At 40.7% G+C, this 25,256-nt stretch overlaps 5 protein-coding genes across 6 annotated transcripts; 2 read left to right on the top strand and 3 right to left on the bottom strand.

Annotated features, from left to right (window-relative positions):
- The first annotated feature begins 1,859 nt into the window (after positions 1–1,859).
- Positions 1,860–4,688, top strand: LOC116212267 (lysM domain receptor-like kinase 3). The gene is made up of 5 exons (XM_031546830.1): positions 1,860–1,898; positions 3,797–3,894; positions 3,991–4,129; positions 4,266–4,364; positions 4,445–4,688. Exons 1-5 carry the CDS (start codon positions 1,860–1,862, stop codon positions 4,604–4,606), a joined length of 537 nt encoding a protein of 178 aa, XP_031402690.1. The 3' UTR covers positions 4,607–4,688.
- A 162-nt stretch (positions 4,689–4,850) lies between these two features.
- LOC116210470 (L-tryptophan--pyruvate aminotransferase 1-like) lies at positions 4,851–8,737 on the bottom strand. The gene is made up of 5 exons (XM_031544348.1): positions 8,207–8,737; positions 7,695–7,995; positions 5,763–6,043; positions 5,338–5,639; positions 4,851–5,222 (listed from the first exon to the last, which is right to left on the bottom strand). Exons 1-5 carry the CDS (start codon positions 8,320–8,322, stop codon positions 5,014–5,016), a joined length of 1,209 nt encoding a protein of 402 aa, XP_031400208.1. The 5' UTR covers positions 8,323–8,737; the 3' UTR covers positions 4,851–5,013.
- A 3,722-nt stretch (positions 8,738–12,459) lies between these two features.
- LOC116210357 (L-tryptophan--pyruvate aminotransferase 1-like) lies at positions 12,460–16,318 on the top strand. The gene is made up of 5 exons (XM_031544226.1): positions 12,460–12,969; positions 13,181–13,481; positions 15,133–15,413; positions 15,537–15,838; positions 15,947–16,318. Exons 1-5 carry the CDS (start codon positions 12,854–12,856, stop codon positions 16,153–16,155), a joined length of 1,209 nt encoding a protein of 402 aa, XP_031400086.1. The 5' UTR covers positions 12,460–12,853; the 3' UTR covers positions 16,156–16,318.
- An 82-nt stretch (positions 16,319–16,400) lies between these two features.
- LOC116210358 (lysM domain receptor-like kinase 3) lies at positions 16,401–20,076 on the bottom strand. Its single transcript, XM_031544227.1, has 10 exons — positions 18,859–20,076; positions 18,337–18,532; positions 18,104–18,246; positions 17,927–18,016; positions 17,736–17,841; positions 17,488–17,639; positions 17,276–17,373; positions 17,041–17,179; positions 16,806–16,904; positions 16,401–16,725 (listed from the first exon to the last, which is right to left on the bottom strand). The coding sequence occupies exons 1-10, from the start codon at positions 19,693–19,695 to the stop codon at positions 16,564–16,566; spliced, it is 2,022 nt and encodes a 673-aa protein (XP_031400087.1). The 5' UTR covers positions 19,696–20,076; the 3' UTR covers positions 16,401–16,563.
- Positions 20,077–20,917: 841 nt separating this feature from the next.
- LOC116210306 (protein POOR HOMOLOGOUS SYNAPSIS 1) lies at positions 20,918–24,207 on the bottom strand. Of its 2 annotated transcripts, XM_031544164.1 has the most exons (9): positions 23,986–24,206; positions 23,347–23,674; positions 22,746–22,862; positions 22,450–22,515; positions 22,249–22,361; positions 21,964–22,133; positions 21,828–21,880; positions 21,652–21,679; positions 20,918–21,417 (listed from the first exon to the last, which is right to left on the bottom strand). In XM_031544164.1, the coding sequence occupies exons 2-9, from the start codon at positions 23,638–23,640 to the stop codon at positions 21,359–21,361; spliced, it is 900 nt and encodes a 299-aa protein (XP_031400024.1). In that variant the 5' UTR covers positions 23,641–23,674; positions 23,986–24,206; the 3' UTR covers positions 20,918–21,358. The 2 variants fall into 2 exon arrangements, with proteins under 2 accessions (XP_031400024.1, XP_031400025.1); XM_031544165.1 differs by lacking the exon at positions 22,746–22,862 and having other exon boundaries at positions 23,986–24,207.
- Positions 24,208–25,256: the final 1,049 nt, after the last annotated feature.

Genomic DNA, 25,256 nt, shown 5'->3' on the forward strand with positions numbered 1-25,256 from the left:
CACTACCATAAACTCTTTCTGTAACAAAAAGCAAAATTCCCAAAATGTCATTGGTTCCCAAAATTCACGAGGGACACGTAGCAGCATATCGTGAGGTCCTGCTATTCTCCCTTGAGATTCTTCAAGATCTCACGAGAATTCTTCAAGTTCTCATGCTGCTTCTGCAACTCATTGCTCATGGAAGCATGCATATAGCAGCGGACCTTCGTGTCATCAGCAGACCACAAATCATATGCGTCCTGCTGATCATTCGTAGCATCCCCGCTAGAGAGTTCAATCTCCTGAGTCTCCAGGATGTATCCCAAAGCTTCCATGTTCAGGTTACAGAGCCAGTCCAAAAAGTTAGGCCCAGTGAGCCTATCATCACTGCAGAAAATAACAATATTAAATTAATGAATTTATGTATATATAACCATAATAACCATGGACTTTCAATCAAAATGGTCTCCCACTATCTTTTCGAATCCTACACTTCAAAAATAGGAAACAAGAATCCTAATCAGGAAAGATTCCTAGCGGGTGATTGAATTCTCATAGAATACTAATTTCCTCAGGTACCTACCATTATTGGAAACAAGCACTCTACAAGCGAACAACTCCTTGTTCAGTACATCTCTATGTACGGCTCAATCAATTCGACTTCTAGCACTCTAGACCTCAGGTGCCTGCCATTATTGGTCCATCATACATAGTTAAGTCTGACCCACCAAACCCTAGATGTTAGCTACCTCGGGTGCCTGCCGTTATTGGAAACTGACGATCTAAAACATCACATGTTTTAAAACATTCATGCAAAAAGATCTCTTAGTCTGTCTCGTGCCCCCATGTGTCCACGACCGACAGCGAAACAAACTAAAACTCTTTGGAGAATGCTTTGGTGGAGAGCCATGACAGAGGTTCGCAACCTCGTGCCAATCCCAACTTCATATTTTAAATTTGGAAGATTTTCTATTCGGTGACCTAATTACTATTTGGTTTCACTTTGCACATTATCCGTATTCACACATCACATGCATAAATATATATTCGGAATCGATAAAAACATGATCATGGACTTACTCTTAGCTTAATCCTAAAGCCACAAGAATTAAGCAAAATTTCCTAAAGTCCATAATCACACACCATGCTCGAACTTCATAAAAGGAAACTAATAGCATAAAAGGAAAATAAATTTCGTGCTAATTTTGTAACTCTTTACAAAATATCCAAATATCACATATTAGGAAATTTCCAATTTTGAAAAATATACAATATATCATATATCTAGTGTATCTTCCAAATCCCTTTGATATCAAATATCAAAATTTCTAATCTCATTAGAATAGGATATCAAATATCCAATTTCATAAAATCAAATTTTACAAAAAAAAAATATCGGTATTTAATTGTTTCAAAAATCTTATTTTTGAAAATATCGAAATTGCCCACTACGCGACGATCACCGGGTCGGGATAGTCGCGTCCAACCGCGCGCCCAGTCGCGTCCAGTCGCATCCAGCCGAGCGCCCAGTCGCGTCCAGTCACGTCCAGTCGAGTTCCTAGTCACGTTCAGCCGCGCTCCCAATCACATCCAGTCGCAGCCAGCAGCCAACATTGGCTGAGCTGAAACAACAACCAGAGACCAGAAAACCACCTGAGACCATCCCAAGTGCATCCAGCAGCCGCTAGTTGCGGCTGTACGTAGCCTATGATGACCATCTCGGGCTGTTCATCAACCAAGAGAATCGACCGGTTTGAATTCTCTAGGGCCGGTTACGAGAAACAATTTCTCGTACCCAATTCGATACCGAATTATTAAACACTTTAATAAATCACAATCAAAACCAAAATTAGGCACAAATTATTTATCTAATCGAATAGATGGAAGGCTCTGATACCACTGTTAGAAAACCGAGCACGGTAGCAGCGGAAAAATTAATTACGGTAAAAATCAAATTTTCATCGCGTGCTAATTTAATCAAAAACTTCAAGATCATATCTTGACATAAGAATCGCCTTTTACACAAATAGATAACATCACCTATCGAATCCACAAGAAAAGTTTAGACTTTTATACTAACCTTGTCGATTCGAGTCAATCAAACTAACCGTCCAAGTGTCCGGCCTCTAGTTTGTCCACACGAGCACGTCTCCACCGAGATTGAGTTCCTCTCTACCTGTACACTCCAATCTAGGTCACCGGTCTCAAACGGAATCCTCACGGAATGAAAGGATCTCTACAAGGACGTCGAGGACAACATCGAAACGCCAAACCGGAGCCGAGAAGAACCCCAATCAGCCTTGGGATTTGTGCGGCTGAGCTACGGTAATTTCTCATCCAAAAACCACTCTCTTTCTCTCTAATATTGGGTCTTATTGAACGATTGCTTTCTAGGGTTATATGTAAGAACATATATATATATATATATATCTTTATCTTAGGGACTAAAATGCAATTATTAATTAATCCACATTAATTAATAAATCACAAATGAGTCATCACACTTAAGTCATCCAATGACTTGCCCTTGTTGTAAGAAAGAAAGATCAAACAAGTCCTTGACGCGAGTTTCCATCAATAGACAATCTATTTAAGGGAACTATCCAAATAAAGAAACTCTTCAAATAAAGAAACTATCGCATTTACTTAATTAGATTTATCATTGATATTGAACTCGGCTTCAGGATGTGCTAGCACCCTTGCTACCATATTGCAAGCCTCGTTCGATAGTTAATTCCTAATTAACTTCCTTAATTATAATTAATTCTTTTCTCAATTTAGACACGTTCAATGTGTGTGACTAACTAAATTCATCATTAAATGGCAATGAGATTATGGTATCAACTCATTTGACACTACCAGAAACTCTTTTTGTAAGCAAAAGCATAATTCACAAAATGCCATTGGTTCCCAAAGTTCACGAGTGACACCTAGCAGCATATCGTAACAATCCAAATGATGACGAATGTATAATTGAAACATTCTGATGAACCTCTGATTGTATATGCCATGCATTGAATCCCTTCACTACAAGATCCCGATCTAGCTAGAGTTACGGTAAATGCCAAACTCTACACCCGATCACATGGACTCTCTGATTTCATTCTTAGATCTGTAATACTTGAACAGAAACTCTTTTCTATTCGAGTCTATCTACCCCGGCCGAGGATTTCTCGATCCAAAACAAAACTCATATCCATAGGACCTTTTTCCTGTTTATTCAGGTTAGCGAATCCCGTCTTGATCGGACACCTAACTCCAAGTATAACAAACTAGGACCACTATCTGTCGAATACTCATGTTAAGCACAAATACATTAGCAGTAGCAAATCCTAATCGCCTATACTTGAGATAGCATTCCATGTCAGGTCTAAGGATTATATGCACTTATACGATTCAAATAATATTCATTAATATTAGTAAATTACCGTATGAATATTATCTGCACATCACATTCGACTACTTATCATATAAGTATCCACATATTTGTCCTGATAACAGTTATCAGATAGCATGAGACTCCCTACTCCATATTCATTAGTATCTGTATATTAATAATGGAAACAGACAGAGGTGACGATCTATCTGGAGCAATAATGTCCAGTGAAGTCTCTTACGATCGTGAACAGTTTAAAGATATTCTTACCGAATTACTTCGTCACTCATATTCTTAACTCTTAAGAATGAAGCATTAAAAATATCTTAAGGAAATTATTTTAATAAACATAGACAATATACGAATAATAGAATAAACTTTATTGTCATAAAATGAATTATTCAGATACATAAATCATGCTCTAGGGCATATCACTAACAGGTAGCGGATTTTGGATTGGCAAAGCTTGTGGGGAGAACAAACGAGGAAGATCTCATTGCTACACGACTCGTCGGCACACCAGGATATCTTCCTCCCGAGTAAACTCAGAAGCCAGTGATAATACTTGTAGAAAAACTGAAATCGTTCTCAGCCGCAAGATGTTATAACCCGCAATTTCGGTTTCAAAATTACAGGTCCGTGAAGGAACTCCAGGTGACTCCCAAAACCGACGTGTTTGCATTTGGAGTCGTTTTGGCAGAGCTAATAACGGGTCAGAGAGCACTGACTCGAGACAATAATGAGCCCCCCAAATTGAAATCACTAATCACAGTGGTAAGCCTCAAGCTCAATACATGAAACCAAAACCCGAGAAGTATACTGCAGAACAACAATTTTAATCAGAGAGTTTCTTGTGAGCATTACATGTCACTGTTGAAACTTTTAAGGTTTCAGTTCATGAATCTGCCAGGTAAATAAGATTTTTCGAGAAGAGGACCCAGAATCCGCTTTAGAAGCTGTGGTGGATGGGAACCTTCGGGGAAGCTATCCCATGGAGGATGTCTGTAAGGTAAAATCTGAAGTTCTAGATCCCACTATATACTTCAGGATTCAGATATCTGACCGACTTGGGTCACTTCTTTTATGCAGATGGCAGAAATAGCTGAGTGGTGTTTGAGTGAAGATCCAGTGAACCGACCCGAAATGCGCGAGGTCGTACAGACTATATCTCAGATCATGACATCCTCGGTCGAGTGGGAAGCTTCCTTGGGAGGGAATAGCCAAGTTTTCAGTGGCCTGTTAGGAAGATGAAAGAAACAGTGTAATCCTGACATTTCTATGGGATTCATATAACTCATGAGTTAACTGTGTCATATAGCTTAATTTTTTGATTCATTGAGTAGGTTTTGCATTTTGAAATGTCCATGAGTCTTTTTGCAAACCCCCAACTTATCGTGGTAAGGTTTCTTAATCATCGAATAACTTGCTTTCGCGGAAAGATGTTTTTTCATCATTTGGGATCAAAACAATAAAACCAAAGAGAACAGAGCAACTCTGCCGTGAATATGGATTTTCCTGATATATTTAGTAGCAGGACCTAAACCACCAGAAGGAATGATCCCCGGGGTTACATCTTTACTAGCTTCATATAACAATTATATTATTTGCGAAGCTTAACTAAACTACTAAAGCAACTTTCCGATTCCCGAGCTTCACATCTATGCCATATTCCCATTGCTGACGGCTCCTTTAGTGGCTGATAACCTCTCAAGGAAGGCATTGAACACGTCTTCTCGGCTCACCATGCTTACCCTTGCGAAAGTGGGGTCGACCCCGAACTTCGTCCCGCTCCTAGCGAGTATCTTTTGCCCTCTCAACACACTCTGTGCATCCTTCAACTCCTCCTTGCACTTCAGCCATGCGAATGCTGTCAGAAAATCAAAATGCCAAGAAGACGAAGTGAAGTCAGAGTTAACTTGCCGCCCAAGAAATATCATTAAGGTGCAGAATTTAAGCTTAATGTGGTTTGAGAGGTTAATTACAGGGGTGATTCTCGGTGAACTCGGAGGAGAAGAGGCAGTACTCCTGAGAGAACTTGGGCAGGCTGAAGATCTCGCTCTGGTTCACGACTTCTCTCAGCCTCTCCCACCTTTCGATCATGAGACGCTTGGAGTACTCAAAGAAGTTCTCCGTATCTATGGGACGAAAGCCCTCATATCCATCACATATTGCTCCTAAGATCTTCGCTGCTCGAAATTGGGCTTCCTTTGATACCCCAATCGACATCACCTCCATGAACTTGAGCATCTTCCTAGCCACCTTCTCGTCCTTCACGATGGCCCACCTTCGACAGAATCAAACAAGAAATAAGCATAACATACGAATATCACAAGGATTTTGCAAATGTTTGACTAGAATTCCATTGAGATCGATTAACGGGAAAAAAAGGATTAGGTGCTTTAATTACCCGATACGAGAACCGGCGTGACCAGTGCTCTTTGAGAAAGTAAACAGCATGATGTCATGGTCAAGTTGGTGGGTGATAGCAGTGTATTGGGGCCAGTAGTAGGCCAAGTCATAGACCACCTTCCCATCCCCCCGGTTCACCACCGGTCCACGGGTATAACCGTCCGGGTTGTTAGGCGATGTCACCAGCTCTATATACGGGCCCTCCTTGTCAAAGTTGTACGCATCGCCCTCCCACTTGTACAATCCAGACTTGAGCAAATCCGCCAACTCCGGATAGCACTGCAAAATCGAAATATGATATCACTCAACGATAAATCATCGTGCACGAGAATTTCATCCAAGGATTGGGAAATAACCGCGCATGTTAAGACCCTTGAACCCGGGAAGAGGGACAGGGCAATATGTTCAAGGAAGATGAGCAATGAATGTGTAGATGACAGCGGAGCATGTTATGATGAATAATTAGACATTATTGCTTGCCCCATATGCATTAATCCTTCACCCAAAAAAGCGTACTTTGATCAATGAATGTACTCGCATAAACAAATGGTTTCCATTGGCATGCCACCCTATGGAAAACTCTTCCCGACCCTAAAGACGAGATCTAGGATTCTTAAGAAAGACCCCATCCACGATCTCGGGAATCATTAGCGTAACGCAACACATAAAAAGATAATCATACATACAACTATCAATCGTTTCATCATATTCTTCGGTCTGATCTATATCGCCGTTACTTAATTCACCCGTAGAGTTCGAATTATTGTTTCGATTTGTATAGGAGAAAATGGCGATAAATAAATGCACGTGACCATGTTACTATGTCCACCGATGTTGTAACCTATGCATGTTTGTTCTTCAGAGGAAAGCAATTTGTTTGTGCGTCTTGAGGAACATGTCTGTCCACTTTTGTCTGTCTATTTATTACTCTAAGCTCCTCCCTTTCATTAAAATAGAAATTTATTAACTAATTAAAGTCAACCATTCAAAAACATTTTGACTCACTTCCATGAACAAATAAATCCTAACCAATGTGCACATTAATTACATGCCACTACCCCATAAGACAAATAATTGTAACTACTTGGAGACGGATCAGTGTTAAATTTCATCACAAGTAAAAGGAAACTCTATAATAGACTGACACAATTTCCTTAAGTTACACAAAAAAAAAATTTAGAAATGAGAACTCATTCCGACTCTATTTTGATAAAAGGGGTTACTAAGATTTTATACCATTAGAAGTGGGAATCGTGGGCAATTAATGAAGTAAATTTAGAAAAATGGATTAGATTATTAGATTTACCATGTACAACTAATTAATTATTAATTAAGAAAATGGACAGTAAATTAATGTGGGCATGATATGATACCGCACTTTGTTAAAGTGGTAGTGGCACAATGTCACAAGTAACTAAGCAAATGATTGCAGAAATTTATAAAAAGAACATCCAATTTTATTCTGAAATTACCTTTTAATAACTATTTGCCAGCCAAAATTTGATGAAAATTAATTAGCAAAAAAAAAAAAGAAGAACAGAGGCCGTCGGCCCGATCCCACCGGCCCACGAAGTGAGCCGAAACGCCCACTCACCACCCCCCGCATCGTTGACCACCCCCCAATGCCCCGTTGACATTTTTTTAATTATATTAAATCATTATTTTATTTCAATAATTTGTCGTATAATCTAATGAATCGGCTCACTCATTTTTTTTTTCCTTCAGAATGAAAAATAAGTGCAATCATATCGTTGGATTAGTATAATTAGATATGAAACATGTACTATACCATTCAAAGTGTGTATGATATCTCATAGTCGATGTATCACATTCGTAGGGTTGGACATTCGGAGTGATAACTAATCCTAGGGGCAAAAGAATGATAGGCCGATGGTTAAATGATAAATAGAGTACGTAGTATATGACTCACCGAGTAGTAGGGGGCTGCGCAGACGACGCTGACGGGCTGAGGCGAGTTGGCCGAGAGTGCATAGAGCGTTGCTTGGAGGAGTTGGGTGGAGCCGCTCCCCACAATGATATGGCGGCCCTCCGTCGAGACATTCCCGACGAGGCTGTGGAGGCGGTGGATGGAGTCCTCGAGTTCCGGCAGAAGGTACCAGCACATGATATGGGGGTTGCTGAAGTAACTCATCAACTCGCTTCCCCCGATCACCACGTCGCAACTCTCCTTATTCTTCCTCCAGTATTCCTCGAACATTGTCGGATCCCCCCTGCACCACCAAAAGAAGAGGAACGATCATTCGGTTTAGTTAGACTCTAACGAAAAATAATAACAAACGAAACGGTACAAATGGAAAAGGTGGCGGGGGATATTTTCCAGGAAACTCGGAGAAAAACGCTTGGCCTGGCTCCAAGTTATTCCCATGAAACGGGAAAGTACCAGCACAAAACCGTCACAAAAGGAGAATAAACACTACTTACTGGTCGAGGTTGACGGGGGAGTCGGGTTTGAGGCCAGCTCTGGCAGGCCGGGTGCATTTGGAGACGCCGAAGCTGGCCTTGCCGACGCGGGTGGTTGTGTTCTTGGTGCCACCCATCTTCTCTTCTAATCTTCTGATGTCTCAACACAATTCTCAAATTGCTTCTCTCTCTGTCTCTCTGTTCTATCTCTCACTGTCGGGTCTTCTCGTCCCACAGTGAGTTGATGTATTTATACACGAACCAACAGACACAAACGAAATGACACGAACATTCACCCAAAAAAAAAGACACGAAAAAAACAGTTTTTTTTTTCCTTATGGAAAAAAGGGGAATTTAGAAAAATAAAAAAGGAAAATAGAAAAAATGGGGAAATTAGGTGCGTGATATGAGGCTGGGTAATTATTCCGAGCTCCCAAAAGAAAGGGATATCTTCCATACAAGGTAATTATGAGGATGATATCCTGGGTAATTATATGGTTTGGTATGTCACCTAATCCAAACCTTATCCATTGAAGAGGGAAGGGCCTTCGGGTGGAGCGCAGGGAAAGAGCACATGAAACCCTATTGTTTGTACATATATTAAACGACACCATACCGGTTAAAAGTTCAATAAAAATGTGGGAAAAGTCCCGAGAGTTTTTACTTTTATTAACATCAACTAATGATTTTACTTGTAACTTAACCCAATAACCTGTGTAATACATTTACCGTGAATTTTTACGATTATTAACATCAACTAATGATTTTACTTGTGACTTAACCCAATAACCCGTGTAATCCATTTACCGTCAATGGTAGGAGCGTTTTGCAGTAAATATTTGGAAAAGTTCAAATATTTTCGAAATTGATTCTTAATAAAGGATTTTATTTTATTAATTGTTCATTTATTTATATTGTATTCTTGTGCTCATCTTTTTTTTTTTCCCCGCCTGGCAATTGCCATAGCAAATGGTCAACACCAGGCAAATTATTACCTGATTGAACTTAGCCCTCTGCAGCAAATGGAGAACTAAATCGAACATTAGTTGATACACATGTAAAATTATGTTATATCATCGACCCGAAGGCCCTTCCCTCTTCAATAGATAAGGTTGGGATTAGGTGACATACCAGACCATATACCATATAGTTCTTAATTTCCATTTTTGATTATAGCCTCGTGGCAGTGTTAGTTGTTACTTGCCAAATTACATACAAGAAAGATAAAATACACAAACGAAAAGATAAATATTTCATAATTTTTCCTCATATCAAGATAAATAAAACAAAGAAATAAGGGGGGGGGGGGGGGTTGAAGTCACCCGAATCTGCAATTACCGCCATAGATATCATCCTCATAATTACACAGCCTTGTATGGAAGGCATCCCTTCCTTTCCGGAGCTCCAAACAATTAATACTGCATTTGGTTTTAAAATAAAATTTTAAAATTAGATTTTAATTTTGAAAAAAAGTGGTATAAATAATTATGTATAGAGTCCACCCTTTTACTTTGTATGAGTTATTTTGTTTTGTAGTGGAAAAAAGAGTGGTATAAATGAGATTCATTCTTTGACTTTGTATGAGTTATTTTGTTTTATTATGAGTATAATTAAGTTAAAGTGTGATTTTAAAATCAAATTTTGAAACCAAACAAGCCATAAGAAACTGTCAAAAGTGTCAATACTGATAAATGTTATATCATCGACCGTAACCTTTCTTTCGATCCTCACATTGATCATCATTGTCAAACTACATTGGTCCCATCAGGACAGCGAAGAAGACCCGAAAATCAGATCAAGAAGCATGAGTGCAAACAAAGCCGCTTCATTTCAAACGCAGCACCTGAAAAAAGATGGCATGGACGGCAATAAAGATTAATCAGATTAAGCATTAAATTTTTTGGAACTTCCTGCTTGTATATTTGCCTGTGTTTGAATCGGAACTCAAATGTGCAGATTTATCTGCTTTTGGATCGGAAAGGCCAAATAGTATTTACCCTTGAGGAGATCGAGGATGCCACTAGTGACTTTTCTGAGAGCAAGAAGATTGGAGAGGGAGGATACGGGAGCGTCTACTTTGGAGTACTAGTAGGAGGGCAGGTGTAGTATAATAGCTCTCGACCGTTATGCATCATCCTCGACTTATCATCGAAAATTGAACAGATATCTTTGTTTCACTTTCCATCAGGAGGTAGCGGTAAAGAAGATGAGATCGAGCAAGTCCAAGGAGTTCCTTGCAGAGCTTAAAGTCTTGGCCAAGATCCATCACATAAATGTAGTAAGTACATTAAGCTTTTCGCAATCGAACTCATTTTCCCAAATCATGTGAACAGAAAGTACCAAGCAGAGTGTCTGTCGGTTCAGGTGGAGCTGTTAGGATATGCTAGCGGAGAAGATCACCTTTACTTAGTTTACGAGTATGTTCAGAACGGGTCTCTCAACGACCATCTTCATGATCCCTTGCTTAAAGGTACTTTAGATATCACATTTGTAGGGTTCTGTTCTTATACTGAAACGTAATTATGACGATGACAACAATAATATTCATCGACGAGGTCCTAAACAGGCCATCAGCCTCACTCTTGGACTGCTAGAACTCAAATCGCTCTTGATGCTGCAAAAGGTATTGAGGATATCCATGATCACACCAAGGCTCGTTATGTGCACCGTGATATAAAGACGAGCAACATTCTACTTGATGAGGGGCTAAGAGCAAAGGTACCATCGCAAACACATAAAGAGAGTTTTTGACTTATGGCTATATCTCGCATATGAGAACTCGATTGCATTTACTCCATCCTATTTGACGCGACATGTTAGATGATACAGGTAGCAGATTTTGGATTGGCAAAGCTTGTGGGGAGAACAAATGAGGAAGATCTCATTGCTACATGACTCGTCGGCACACAAAGATATCTTCCTCTCGAGTAAACCGAGCACGGTAGCAGCGGAAAAGTTAATTACGGTAAATATCAAATTTTCACAGCGTGCTTGTTTAATCAAAAACTTCAAGATCATATCTTGACAAAAAAATCACCATCTAAACGAATAACAAACCGAGCACGGTAGCAGCGGAAAAGTTAATTACGGTAAAAATCAAATTTTCATAGCGTGCTCGTTTAATCAAAAACTTCAAGATCATATCTTGACATAAAAATCGCCTTCTACATGAATAGATAACATCACCTATCGAATCCACAAGAAAATTTTAGACTTTTATACTACCCTTGTCGATTCGAATCGCCTTCGTGCCAATTTTGTAACTCTTTACAAAATATCCAAATATCACATATTAGGAAATTTCCAATTTTGAAAAATATACAAGGTATCATTGTGGGGAGCGGCTCCACCCAACTCCTCCAGGCAATGCTCTATGCATTCTCGGCCAACTCGCCTCAACCCGTCAGTGTCGTCTGCGCAGCCCCTACTACTCGGTGAGTCCTATACTGCGTACTCTATTTACATTAGTTGATGTTAATAAAAGTAAAAACTCTCGGGACTTTTCCCACATTTTTATTGAACTTTTAACCGGTATGGTGTCGTTTAATATATGTACAAACAATAGGGTTTCATGTGCTCTTTCCCTGCGCTCCACCCGAAGGCCCTTCCCTCTTCAATAGATAAGGTTGGGATTAGGTGACATACCAAACCATATACCATATAGTTCTTAATTTCCAATGTAGTTTGACAATGATGATCAATGTGAGGATCGAAAGAAAGGTTACGGTCGATGATATAATATAATTTTACATGTGTATCAACTAATGTTCGATTTAGTTCTCCATTTGCTGCAGAGGGCTAAGTTCAATCAGGTAATAATTTGCCTGGTGTTGACCATTTGCTATGGCAATTGCCAGGCGGGGGAAAAAAAAAGATGAGCACAAGAATACAATATAAATAAATGAACAATTAATAAAATAAAATCCTTTATTAAGAATCAATTTCGAAAATATTTGAACTTTTCCAAATATTTACTGCAAAACGCTCCTACCATTGACGGTAAATGGATTACACGGGTTATTGGGTTAAGTCACAAGTAAAATCATTAGTTGATGTTAATAATCGTAAAAATTCACGGTAAATGTATTACACAGGTTATTGGGTTAAGTTACAAGTAAAATCATTAGTTGATGTTAATAAAAGTAAAAACTCTCGGGACTTTTCCCACATTTTTATTGAACTTTTAACCGGTATGGTGTCGTTTAATATATGTACAAACAATAGGGTTTCATGTGCTCTTTTCCTGCGCTCCACCCGAAGGCCCTTCCCTCTTCAATGGATAAGGTTTGGATTAGGTGACATACCAAACCATATAATTACCCAGGATATCATCCTCATAATTACCTTGTATGGAAGATATCCCTTTCTTTTGGGAGCTCGGAATAATTACCCAGCCTCATATCACGCACCTAATTTCCCCATTTTTTCTATTTTCCTTTTTTATTTTTCTAAATTCCCCTTTTTTCCATAAGGAAAAAAAAACTGTTTTTTTCGTGTCTTTTTTTTTGGGTGAATGTTCGTGTCATTTCGTTTGTGTCTGTTGGTTCGTGTATAAATACATCAACTCACTGTGGGACGAGAAGACCCGACAGTGAGAGATAGAACAGAGAGACAGAGAGAGAAGCAATTTGAGAATTGTGTTGAGACATCAGAAGATTAGAAGAGAAGATGGGTGGCACCAAGAACACAACCACCCGCGTCGGCAAGGCCAGCTTCGGCGTCTCCAAATGCACCCGGCCTGCCAGAGCTGGCCTCAAACCCGACTCCCCCGTCAACCTCGACCAGTAAGTAGTGTTTATTCTCCTTTTGTGACGGTTTTGTGCTGGTACTTTCCCGTTTCATGGGAATAACTTGGAGCCAGGCCAAGCGTTTTTCTCCGAGTTTCCTGGAAAATATCCCCCGCCACCTTTTCCATTTGTACCGTTTCGTTTGTTATTATTTTTCGTTAGAGTCTAACTAAACCGAATGATCGTTCCTCTTCTTTTGGTGGTGCAGGGGGGATCCGACAATGTTCGAGGAATACTGGAGGAAGAATAAGGAGAGTTGCGACGTGGTGATCGGGGGAAGCGAGTTGATGAGTTACTTCAGCAACCCCCATATCATGTGCTGGTACCTTCTGCCGGAACTCGAGGACTCCATCCACCGCCTCCACAGCCTCGTCGGGAATGTCTCGACGGAGGGCCGCCATATCATTGTGGGGAGCGGCTCCACCCAACTCCTCCAAGCAACGCTCTATGCACTCTCGGCCAACTCGCCTCAGCCCGTCAGCGTCGTCTGCGCAGCCCCCTACTACTCGGTGAGTCATATACTACGTACTCTATTTATCATTTAACCATCGGCCTATCATTCTTTTGCCCCTAGGATTAGTTATCACTCCGAATGTCCAACCCTACGAATGTGATACATCGACTATGAGATATCATACACACTTTGAATGGTATAGTACATGTTTCATATCTAATTATACTAATCCAACGATATGATTGCACTTATTTTTCATTCTGAAGGAAAAAAAAAATGAGTGAGCCGATTCATTAGATTATACGACAAATTATTGAAATAAAATAATGATTTAATATAATTAAAAAAATGTCAACGGGGCATTGGGGGGTGGTCAACGATGCGGGGGGTGGTGAGTGGGCGTTTCGGCTCACTTCGTGGGCCGGTGGGATCGGGCCGACGGCCTCTGTTCTTCTTTTTTTTTTTTGCTAATTAATTTTCATCAAATTTTGGCTGGCAAATAGTTATTAAAAGGTAATTTCAGAATAAAATTGGATGTTCTTTTTATAAATTTCTGCAATCATTTGCTTAGTTACTTGTGACATTGTGCCACTACCACTTTAACAAAGTGCGGTATCATATCATGCCCACATTAATTTACTGTCCATTTTCTTAATTAATAATTAATTAGTTGTACATGGTAAATCTAATAATCTAATCCATTTTTCTAAATTTACTTCATTAATTGCCCACGATTCCCACTTCTAATGGTATAAAATCTTAGTAACCCCTTTTATCAAAATAGAGTCGGAATGAGTTCTCATTTCTAAATTTTTTTTTTGTGTAACTTAAGAAAATTGTGTCAGTCTATTATAGAGTTTCCTTTTACTTGTGATGAAATTTAACACTGATCCGTCTCCAAGTAGTTACAATTATTTGTCTTATGGGGTAGTGGCATGTAATTAATGTGCACATTGGTTAGGATTTATTTGTTCATGGAAGTGAGTCAAAATGTTTTTGAATGGTTGACTTTAATTAGTTAATAAATTTCTATTTTAATGAAAGGGAGGAGCTTAGAGTAATAAATAGACAGACAAAAGTGGACAGACATGTTCCTCAAGACGCACAAACAAATTGCTTTCCTCTGAAGAACAAACATGCATAGGTTACAACATCGGTGGACATAGTAACATGGTCACGTGCATTTATTTATCGCCATTTTCTCCTATACAAATCGAAACAATAATTCGAACTCTACGGGTGAATTAAGTAACGGCGATATAGATCAGACCGAAGAATATGATGAAACGATTGATAGTTGTATGTATGATTATCTTTTTATGTGTTGCGTTACGCTAATGATTCCCGAGATCGTGGATGGGGTCTTTCTTAAGAATCCTAGATCTCGTCTTTAGGGTCGGGAAGAGTTTTCCATAGGGTGGCATGCCAATGGAAACCATTTGTTTATGCGAGTACATTCATTGATCAAAGTACGCTTTTTTGGGTGAAGGATTAATGCATATGGGGCAAGCAATAATGTCTAATTATTCATCATAACATGCTCCGCTGTCATCTACACATTCATTGCTCATCTTCCTTGAACATATTGCCCTGTCCCTCTTCCCGGGTTCAAGGGTCTTAACATGCGCGGTTATTTCCCAATCCTTGGATGAAATTCTCGTGCACGATGATTTATCGTTGAGTGATATCATATTTCGATTTTGCAGTGCTATCCGGAGTTGGCGGATTTGCTCAAGTCTGGATTGTACAAGTGGGAGGGCGATGCGTACAACTTTGACAAGGAGGGCCCGTATATAGAGCTGGTGACATCGCCTAACAACCCGGACGGTTATATCCGTGGACCGGTGGTGAACCGGGGGGATGGGAAGGTGGTCTATGACTTGGCCTACTACTGGCCCCAATACACTGCTATCACCCACCAACTTGACCATGACATCATGCTGTTTACTTTCTCAAAGAGCACTGGTCACGCCGGTTCTCGTATCGGGTAATTAAAGCACCTAATCCTTTTTTTCCCGTTAATCGATCTCAATGGAATTCTAGTCAAACATTTGCAAAATCCTTGTGATATTCGTATGTTATGCTTATTTCTTGTTTGATTCTGTCGAAGGTGGGCCATCGTGAAGGACGAGAAGGTGGCTAGGAAGATGCTCAAGTTCATGGAGGTGATGTCGATTGGGGTATCAAAGGAAGCCCAATTTCGAGCAGCGAAGATCTTAGGAGCAATATGTGATGGATATGAGGGCTTTCGTCCCATAGATACGGAGAATTTCTTTGAGTACTCCAAGCGTCTCATGATCGAAAGGTGGGAGAGGCTGAGAGAAGTCGTGAACCAGAGCGAGATCTTCAGCCTTCCCAAGTTCTCTCAGGAGTACTGCCTCTTCTCCTCCGAGTTCACCGAGACTCACCCCTGTAATTAACCTCTCAAACCACATTAAATTCTGCGCCTTATTGATATTTCTTGGGCGGCAAGTTAACTCTGACTTCACTTCGTCTTCTTGGCATTTTGATTTTTGACAGCATTCGCGTGGCTGAAGTGCAAAGAGGAGTTGAAGGATGCACAGAGTGTGTTGAGAGGGCAAAAGATACTCGCTAGGAGCGGGACGAAGTTCGGGGTCGACCCCACTTTCGCAAGGGTAAGCATGGTGAGCCGAGAAGACGTGTTCAATGCCTTCCTTGAGAGGTTATCAGCCCCTAAAGGAGCCGTCAGCAATGGGAATCAGGCATAGATGTGAAGCTCGGGAATCGGAAAGTTGCTTTAGTAGTTTAGTTAAGCTTCGCAAATAATATAATTGTTATATGAAGCTAGTAAAGATGTAACCCCGGGGATCATTCCTTCTGGTGGTTTAGGTCCTGCTACTAAATATATCAGGAAAATCCATATTCACGGCAGAGTTGCTCTGTTCTCTTTGGTTTTATTGTTTTGATCCCAAATGATGAAAAAACATCTTTCCGCGAAAGCAAGTTATTCGATGATTAAGAAACCTTACCACGATAAGTTGGGGGGTTTGCAAAAAGACTCATGGACATTTCGAAATGCAGAACCTACTCAATGAATCAAAAAATTAAGCTATATGACACAGTTAACTCATGAGTTATATGAATCCCATAAAAATGTCAGGATTACACTGTTTCTTTCATCTTCCTAACAGGCCACTGAAAACTTGGCTATTCCCTCCCAAGGAAGCTTCCCACTCGACCGAGGATGTCATGATCTGAGATATAGTCTGTACGACCTCGCGCATTTCGGGTCGGTTCGCTGGATCTTCACTCAAACACCACTCAGCTATTTCTGCCATCTGCATAAAAGAAGTGACCCAAGTCGGTCAGATATCTGAATCCTGAAGTATATAGTGGGATCTAGAACTTCAGATTTTACCTTACAGACATCCTCCATGGGATAGCTTCCCCGAAGGTTCCCATCCACCACAGCTTCTAAAGCGGATTCTGGGTCCTCTTCTCGAAAAATCTTATTTACCTGGCAGATTCATGAACTGAAACCTTAAAAGTTTCAACAGTGACATGTAATGCTCACAAGAAACTCTCTGATTAAAATTGTTGTTCTGCAGTATACTTCTCGGGTTTTGGTTTCATGTATTGAGGTTGAGGCTTACCACTGTGATTAGTGATTTCAATTTGGGGGGCTCATTATTGTCTCGAGTCAGTGCTCTCTGACCCGTTATTAGCTCTGCCAAAACGACTCCAAATGCAAACACGTCGGTTTTGGGAGTCACCTGGAGTTCCTTCACGGACCTGTAATTTTGAAACCGAAATTGCGGGTTATAACATCTTGCGGCTGAGAACGATTTCAGTTTTTCTACAAGTATTATCACTGGCTTCTGAGTTTACTCGGGAGGAAGATATCCTGGTGTGCCGACGAGTCGTGTAGCAATGAGATCTTCCTCGTTTGTTCTCCCCACAAGCTTTGCCAATCCAAAATCTGCTACCTGTATCATCAAACATGTCGCGTCAAATAGGATGGAGTAAATGCAATCGAGTTCTCATATGCGTAATATAGAATCCATAAGTCAAAAACTCTCTTTCTGTGTTTGCGATGGTACCTTTGCTCTTAGCCCCTCATCAAGTAGAATGTTGCTCGTCTTTATATCACGGTGCACATAACGAGCCTTGGTGTGATCATGGATATACTCAATACCTTTTGCAGCATCAAGAGCGATTTGAGTTCTAGCAGTCCAAGAGAGAGGCTGATGGCCTGTTCAGGACCTCGTCGATGAATATTATTGTTGTCATTGTCATAATTACGTTTCAGTATAACAACAGAACCCTACAAATGTGATATCTAAAGTACCTTTAAGCAAGGGATCATGAAGATGGTCGTTGAGAGACCCGTTCTGAACATACTCGTAAACTAAGTAAAGGTGATCTTCTCCGCTAGCATATCCTAACAGCTCCACCTGAACCGACAGACACTCTGCTTGGTACTTCTGTTCACATGATTTGGGAAAATGAGTTCGATTGCGAAAAGCTTAATGTACTTACCACATTTATGTGATGGATCTTGACCAAGACTTTAAGCTCTGCAAGGAACTCCTTGGACTTGCTCGATCTCATCTTCTTTACCGCTACCTCCTGATGGAAAGTGAAACAAAGATATCTGTTCAATTTTCTATGATAAGTCGAGGATGATGCATAATGGTCGAGAGCTATTCTATACACCTGCCCTCCTACTAGTACTCCAAAGTAGACGCTCCCGTATCCTCCCTCTCCAATCTTCTTGCTCTCAGCAAAGTCACTAGTGGCATCCTCGATCTCCTCAAGGGTAAATACTATTGGCCTTTCAGATCCAAAAGCGGATAAATCTGCACATTTGAGTTCCGATTCAAACACAGGCAAATATACAAGCAGGAAGTTCCAAAAATTTAATGCTTAATCTGCTTAATCTTTATTGCCGTCCATGCCATCTTTTTTCAGATGCTGCGTTTGAAATGAAGCGGCTTTGTTGGCAGTCATGCTTCTTGATCTGATTTTCGGGTCTTCTTCGCTGTCCTGATGGGACCGACGTAGTTTGACAATGATGATCAATGTGAGGATCGAAAGAAAGGTTACGGTCGATAAAATGGCTGTTATTATCACCCACTTGTGGGTCATCGCTCCTGACAACAACAAAAGGAGGCAAAGGAAAGAGTTCCTGTCAGATGTACTTCATCTTGATCCATTTCCAAAATTAATCACTAGCAAAGTTCCAACAATTTAAGGTTCTGTATCTTCAGAAAGAGCGCTAGCGATAATTGTTAAACAAAACAGAAACATGAACAGATCAAATGAAAAGATCAAACTGCTACTCGGACTCCTAACTAAGAAATGGTACAGTGATATTCAACTGATTTTCTTGAAAGTTCAAGCTTGCATGATGATGCACAAACAGCTGTCTATCAGAGTCAGGGTTACAGGAAGAGAAGAGGTGGCGAGAGATTTCGCTTGCCTTTCTTTGGAGGAGGGAGACCCTTTAGCTCCATCGGCACGAATAACACCCAACCAGGGAGGATAAAATTCTGGTCCTCATTAAAATTGAGGATCCGGCTCAAGCTCTGGATGTTGCTCATTACTGAGGACAGCATACTTGCAATGGTCAATAGCGTGTCCGACGGCTGAACCGTGTAGGTCACAACCTCCTGGTCATCATTCTTGATACACCCGCACATGAGATAAATTGTGACCACTGCATTCACGTTGAATATCTTCTGTTCGTCTCCTTCCTCATAAGCCTGACCATTGTACTTCTTGGACGACACGTTGTAGAACGTGTCCCCATCTAGGATGGTGTAGGACGTGTTATAGAAGTACCCCTTGATCCCGTCAACAGTTTGGCAAGAGCAGGGCACTTGGATGAGGTAGTCCTGCTTGTTCTGGTGCGTGAAGTTTGATATCTGCGACAGCTTGACAGAGTAGAGGGATGCGATCTCATCTGTGGAGAGACCGTTGCTGCTGTAATAGAGGGATGCATTACAGCTCTGGATCTTATCTGAGCAGAAGGCATACATATCGGTCGTGTTGGCAGGTGAGGCTTCCGAGTTTGAAACCTGAGCAAGGAAAGAAGCCAATAGAGCGAGGAGGAGGGAGAGAGACGACTGGGGGATCCGAAAAGCCATGCCTGCAGAGGGAGAGGAACAGCTGAATGGAAGAAGCTTGGGAGGTGATGATGATGATGGTGAAGCTTTATTTGTCATGGCATATTTGGTGGCATGGTCATTGTTAATTGCATGGAAAACTGCCCTCATTTTTTTGTCGAGAAGGGAGATTGGAAGCATCCCTATACGAGTCAAGACATTTGTTCATGTTTCGTAGTTTCCAATGTTGAGCAATACGGATTACAAATCCTACAGTCGATGGATACAAGTCACTGACAGCGACGATATCTTGGAGCACTTTATGGCATTCGCATCGAACTTACCATGAACTAAGTCACCCTACCATACCCGTAGTCAGATCAATGAATATGAAACGTTATCATTGTCGCCCAGCATGACCCGAGGATTTACCAACGTAGTGCCTTGGTTGTTTCATAGGTTGCTCATGGAATCCAGTGATGCTTCAGGGGGGACTCCTCCATTGTGGGTGACGACTAAAATTCAATGACAATTCAGTTCCAAGGAGAACAAATAATATTCTAAATGCAGGACAGGAGGATCTCTTGTTCATTAGCTCTTGAACTCGTATGGCACCAAGCTTTACAGGAAAGTGCATGCACTCCTATGTTATCGCCTTGGTTAAACGCTTAACCCCGCCATAAACTCGTGTTGTTTGGTCCGAAGGAGTAGAATCATAGTCGAACGAAGTTGCCTCATAAATACGGCGTGTCATTACTTTGCATTCCATTCAAGTCTTCCGTGAACATGAACAGAACATACAAGGAAGCTTTTCAAGCCGAACATTTGGCTGTTTGCCATCTTGAGATCGCGAAGGTGGAGGGTCACGGAACATAGGAAGGGCCTCACAACTGCGTCCCCTTGAAAGCAATTGAAAGAACTCATTTGTCAATTCGCCGGCTAAGAGGCGTCCTTCCATTACCATACATTTCATAAGGAAAAAAAATTAAATTTTTTATTTTTTTATTTCGGCTAATTGGGCATCTCTATAGGAGGGTCGGCCGGATCACAGTGAGAGTCGTAATCCTTTTTTTAAAATTACATTTTTATTCTTTTTTATTATTTACGAAGTAGACTCCATTGGGTGCCAGGTGGCATATATATGTCACCCATTAGACACCAATTACCAGTTTTATTACCATTGAAACCTACAAGGCAAAAAAGGCTCAAGAGAATGAGCTAAGCTACAGCAGATCAATGATCCATCTTCTCCAACCGGGTTCAAGGGCTCTCAATGCTAACTGGTCGAACCTAACTCGTAAATTATTAATACCTCGACACAAACTCCTACAGCATGATATGAGACAGATCCAGCAGCACTCATTTCAACCTGATTTTAGAAAAAAATTTAGATGTCTCGGCGACCTTCCATACCATATTTGTCTCAATGTGAAAACCAATATATCTTTGTAAGAATCGTCAAGTGAACTTTCCTAGTCATCTGTTGACAACTCCCCCACCCATTCATGGATCTGTCGTAGTTGGCATGTCCTTTGCCTTTTGCCCCTTCGGACAAATTTCTTTAGCTAGATAATCTCTTGATCTAATGAAAGATATGAGCGGAAGGTGACAGGCAGCAGAGAGGGGGAGAGAGAGTAAGAGAACACCAAGCTATTTAATTGCATTGGAGCACTTAACCAGACGAGCTAGAGGCCTGGATTTCTCTGCAGAATACAGTTTGGTTTTTCTGTAGCTTATGAGTGAAGAGTAGAGACTAAAAAGATGACTGACCATCTGCATTGCTCGAGTTGCTTATCTCCTGGGATTGTCCTATATTATGCTAAGAGGGAAATGGCCACCAAGCAGTATGCAAGGGTGTGAACGATTACAGTGCCAAGTCTCCTCCCAATTCTTCAATAACTTTTTCGACGGTTATCAACATGTCTGAGGAATGACAGAGAGTTCAAAAAAAAAAAATCAGCAAATTCAGCAGCATAGATAATAAACGGAAATATAGAAACAAGTATAACTTATTTATATTGTTTCAGATTCCTTTGTGAGTTTTATCATTGTTGAGCATTTCCTTTTGTCCGGTTCCTCGGATGGGAGCAAGCAGGAAGCAACACAAATTAGAGGAGTGGCTAAGTGCATTGTGCACACATCGCAACATTGACTTACCTTGAAAAGCAGAATCTTCCATGTACATCTGCAGATACAGATATTACATCAGTGAAGAGGCGAAGAACTGGAAATCAGTTATCACCCTCAGATGGCACTATATCAGTAAACAAACAAATGAACTCAACAGGGGCATGGAGTAAAATAATCACGTAAGAACTTTAAAGGAAGTATACCATGATTTGGGATCTGATGCGCTCTTCTTTAGAGGAAGTTGGCTGGGCCGTCACTGCAAAATTTTAATCAGAAAATCATTCAGCTTGTGGACTCCCATGCAAATGCAACAACCAGAGTAATCCATAATCCACATACCTTTTCCTGCCTCAGACTGACAGCTGGTCAATAATGTTGTGAAGCTCGGAGGATAAGCTGCAAGGGAGACTTCAGCATTGTGATTATGCAAGGTTTCTTGGTGATTCCCACATTGCTGAGCTTCAGGCTCCAGCTTGGCAGCAGGGGCAGCGTCAACTTCCTCTTGGCATCTGCAAGCATAGAAGAAGCACTAAGTGCATATGCCTAATATTGATTGAACATAAAAATTGCATCTGTTAGTAAGGCTGGATAATATATCAGGCAGAGGCAGTAATTGTCTTCCACCTGTGAGGGGGTGTACTGGATGACACAAACTCGGAATGTGACACTATTTCAGATGCTAAGGGGGGAATGGGAGGGTCGATTTCTGCTGCACTGTTCATGTTACACATACTTTCCTGCAGGAAAATAAGACATCAAACTCACTGAATTCTGAATGTAAATCACAGGAGTCCATTATAGAGAATTTCAGCAAGGATGGTTTACTATCAAAGCATTTGTGAATGCCTCGGCTTCACAATTTGTCCCGAAACGTAGAGCAAACTTCTGGACCTGCAATATAGGAAGAATTCAGCCAACACATGGGATACATACTTTCTGTTTTCGTATACGAGCAGATTTATAATGTAATGCTTCACAGGGCATACTCCGCTAGTCTATGAATGCAAACTCGGGTTTATTCTTCAACCTCCCTGCTTCAAATTACAGTAGCAATTTCGGGCTCATCTTGTAAGATAATCAAAACTAAACAATGTCGAAGTCATCTTTACATAGTGAGTCACCTCATCTGCACAATCACGGTAGCTGACAAGGACAACTCTGCTACCCCTAGCAGGAAACCCAGACACGCATGTCACCTGAGGCCATGTGAAGTGCAACTTGGAAATGAAGTGTTCTTCCTGAAATCGATTCGTATTTCGAGCTCAATTAGATTTCCTCATCAGACATGACGCAAAATTAAAATCAAATTGACGGAACTTTGATCTTGAACTTTGATCAGCGTTATCTAACTTATGGCGAATAACATCGTTGTACATACAGGATAAATTAGCCTGCTGCTTAGAGCGAGAAGCATGCGTAACTAAGCATATTGAGCACATCATGTCAGTTCAATCGAAAGTGAAACATGTCTACTTAGCTTACTCTAAATCCAGCTAACATGCACCGCAAAATTGATTGCCGATGCAGAGAAACTGATGCTCTCGGTGAAATCGTGCTTGCATTTTCCAACGCTATCACGTGCACTTCGTGCTTCAATCTTTCAATTCCAGTCCTAATCCTACTTATCCAAAATGACCTAATCAAACACTAACTTAAGAACTGCCAAAATCAGCAGAAGAACGGAAGCAGCGGACTATTGGATTGGATGATCAACGAACACACCATTCTCTTCTCTCCCAAGTAAACCGCGAGGATCGCATCTCCCTCGGAGCCGCAATCGATGAGCTGCAGAGAAGCTGGTGAAGTGGAGGACAGCCAGGTGCCAATGCGGCGGATCGTCTTCCCGGAAGTGCAGCTGCTCCGACGAGGGACGAGATCGGGACACGTTGAGGAGGGCGGAGGAGTGCGGTGGATGAGGAAGCGAGAGAAGTGGACCTCCCAATGGCCTCGAGTGGGAGGCGCCGAGCAGGGCGACGGCTTGCTCTGGAAGGCCACAATCTGCAGAGAACCCGCCATTGCTGCTCTCTGTCGCGGGGAGGAGGGAGACTGCCTAAAAATTTAAATCTATTGGTTGAGTGAAAAGTACAATAACTGAAATTATATTTAGATAAGTATTCACTACTTTAATTTCTTTTCACTTTTGCCAATAGCTTATTTCATCTTTTAAAAATAAATTTAGAAAATTCAAGAAAAAATCGCAAAAAAAAAGAAGAAGAAGAGGGAGGGGCAATGGTGGGCCCCGATTTCGGCCACCACCGTTGTAATCGAGATCGCCGGCAACGTTAGAGGTCGCCGACGACCTCGCTTGAGTAGTGGTGGTTGGGATCATAGCCACCACCGCTCGGGAATCGAGTTCAATACCTCGTCTCTCTCTTCGATTTGAGAGGGGTTGAGCCCCGATTCGTGAGCAGTGATGGCTTCAATCCCAGCCACCACTGCTTAGGCGAGATTGTCGGCGACCTCTGACATCGTTGACGACCTCAATTATGGTGGTAGTGGTCGGAATTGGGGACCATCATCCCCCCTTACATTCGAGCCAGCTTCGTCCCTCCCCCTTTCTCTCCCTCTCTCTCTTACAGTCAGATCGAAATCTGGAAATGGAATCATATTTACAAAAGCCAAAAAGTTCAAGGACACCGTTGCAAAGAAGCAAAAAAGTAATCCCTGCTAAGCGAGTCAACAAAAAAGAATTGATGCATTAAGTGCATTTTTCACTACTTACTCAGTTAGCATTTTTTTGATTGACTCTTTAAATTAAGTCACTCTTCATTTTGTATTATCAAAAAAGCTTAATTCTCTTAAGTGCTGAAATTTAATTGGAGTTATCAAGCATAATCTTAGAAAAGAGTGGCAATACTTTTTATTTATTTATTCATTTTTTTTTCTTTCAGTGATATACTTTTTTCCATTTCGTTATTATTCTTTTTTTATTCTTTTTGGTGTGAAATAGGGCGAGATTCCCGTACTACATAGATAGAGTAAGAAGGCACCAATCATATCGCAAAATAATAGGGGTTTGATTTCTGTCGGAGGGTTGCGATAAAGCGCGCTTAGCCAACCCGTCGGCACACGAATTTCCCTTGCTGGATGTATGCAATACTTCAAATGTTCAGTGGAAAAATTAATTTTTTTCGGTCAAATATTTCAGAAAAACATTATTTTCATAATTTCATAGACAGAGCATGTAAGGTTAGTTTCCTCCCAACAAGTGAGTTTTCCAATGCTCGAACTTATGTTCTTTGTTGATATTGCGCGCTTTTCGATCAATAATTCAGTGATTGAATATACTAATTAAAAAAATCAAATATTTTATACTTTTAAAGCGTTATCTAATTTAGTTTAAAGCTTTTTTTCATTATCTACACTTTTCTTCTCTCGTTAGCCAAAATCAGTTATGTGAGACGAATCCATCCCATGGCATAGAGGGTGTATGTCTATACCAACCTAAGTTCAAGACTAACACCCTAAAACGCTAAAATAAACAATGAAGTGATAGTTTGTTTTTCAAATCATCTTCTAACAAAATAAAAATAATAATAATTTGTGTATTTACCAAAATCTGTGTTTGATGAACATAGCTAGATCTTGTAAGTTTTTTCTTTAGATTATATGAACTAATTGATATGACAAAA

This window comes from Punica granatum, chromosome 6 (genome assembly GCF_007655135.1).
Source record: "Punica granatum isolate Tunisia-2019 chromosome 6, ASM765513v2, whole genome shotgun sequence".
Taxonomy (NCBI): domain Eukaryota; kingdom Viridiplantae; phylum Streptophyta; class Magnoliopsida; order Myrtales; family Lythraceae; genus Punica; species Punica granatum.

Bases quoted from the DNA above. Each gene is read 5' to 3' on its own strand.
- LOC116212267 (XM_031546830.1), top strand. From the start codon at position 1,860: ATGGAAGGCTCTGATACCACTGTTAGAAAACCGAGCACG. The intron at 1,899-3,796 runs GTAGCAGCGGAA...TATCACTAACAG, and splicing joins CTGTTAGAAAACCGAGCACG to GTAGCGGATTTTGGATTGGC. The intron at 3,895-3,990 runs GTAAACTCAGAA...TCAAAATTACAG, and splicing joins CCAGGATATCTTCCTCCCGA to GTCCGTGAAGGAACTCCAGG.
- LOC116210470 (XM_031544348.1), bottom strand. From the start codon at position 8,322: ATGGGTGGCACCAAGAACACAACCACCCGCGTCGGCAAGGCCAGCTTC. The intron at 6,044-7,694 runs GTGAGTCATATA...TCGATTTTGCAG, and splicing joins GCGCAGCCCCCTACTACTCG to TGCTATCCGGAGTTGGCGGA. The intron at 5,640-5,762 runs GTAATTAAAGCA...ATTCTGTCGAAG, and splicing joins CACGCCGGTTCTCGTATCGG to GTGGGCCATCGTGAAGGACG.
- LOC116210357 (XM_031544226.1), top strand. From the start codon at position 12,854: ATGGGTGGCACCAAGAACACAACCACCCGCGTCGGCAAGGCCAGCTTC. The intron at 12,970-13,180 runs GTAAGTAGTGTT...TTGGTGGTGCAG, and splicing joins TCCCCCGTCAACCTCGACCA to GGGGGATCCGACAATGTTCG. The intron at 15,414-15,536 runs GTAATTAAAGCA...ATTCTGTCGAAG, and splicing joins CACGCCGGTTCTCGTATCGG to GTGGGCCATCGTGAAGGACG.
- LOC116210358 (XM_031544227.1), bottom strand. From the start codon at position 19,695: ATGCTTCCAATCTCCCTTCTCGACAAAAAAATGAGGGCAGTTTTCCAT. The intron at 18,247-18,336 runs GCAATAAAGATT...TCAAATGTGCAG, and splicing joins GAAAAAAGATGGCATGGACG to ATTTATCCGCTTTTGGATCT. The intron at 18,017-18,103 runs GTGTATAGAATA...ACTTTCCATCAG, and splicing joins GAGTACTAGTAGGAGGGCAG to GAGGTAGCGGTAAAGAAGAT.
- LOC116210306 (XM_031544164.1), bottom strand. From the start codon at position 23,640: ATGGCGGGTTCTCTGCAGATTGTGGCCTTCCAGAGCAAGCCGTCGCCC. The intron at 22,516-22,745 runs GTGACTCACTAT...CCTATATTGCAG, and splicing joins ACCGTGATTGTGCAGATGAG to GTCCAGAAGTTTGCTCTACG. The intron at 22,362-22,449 runs GTAAACCATCCT...ATTTTCCTGCAG, and splicing joins CATTCACAAATGCTTTGATA to GAAAGTATGTGTAACATGAA.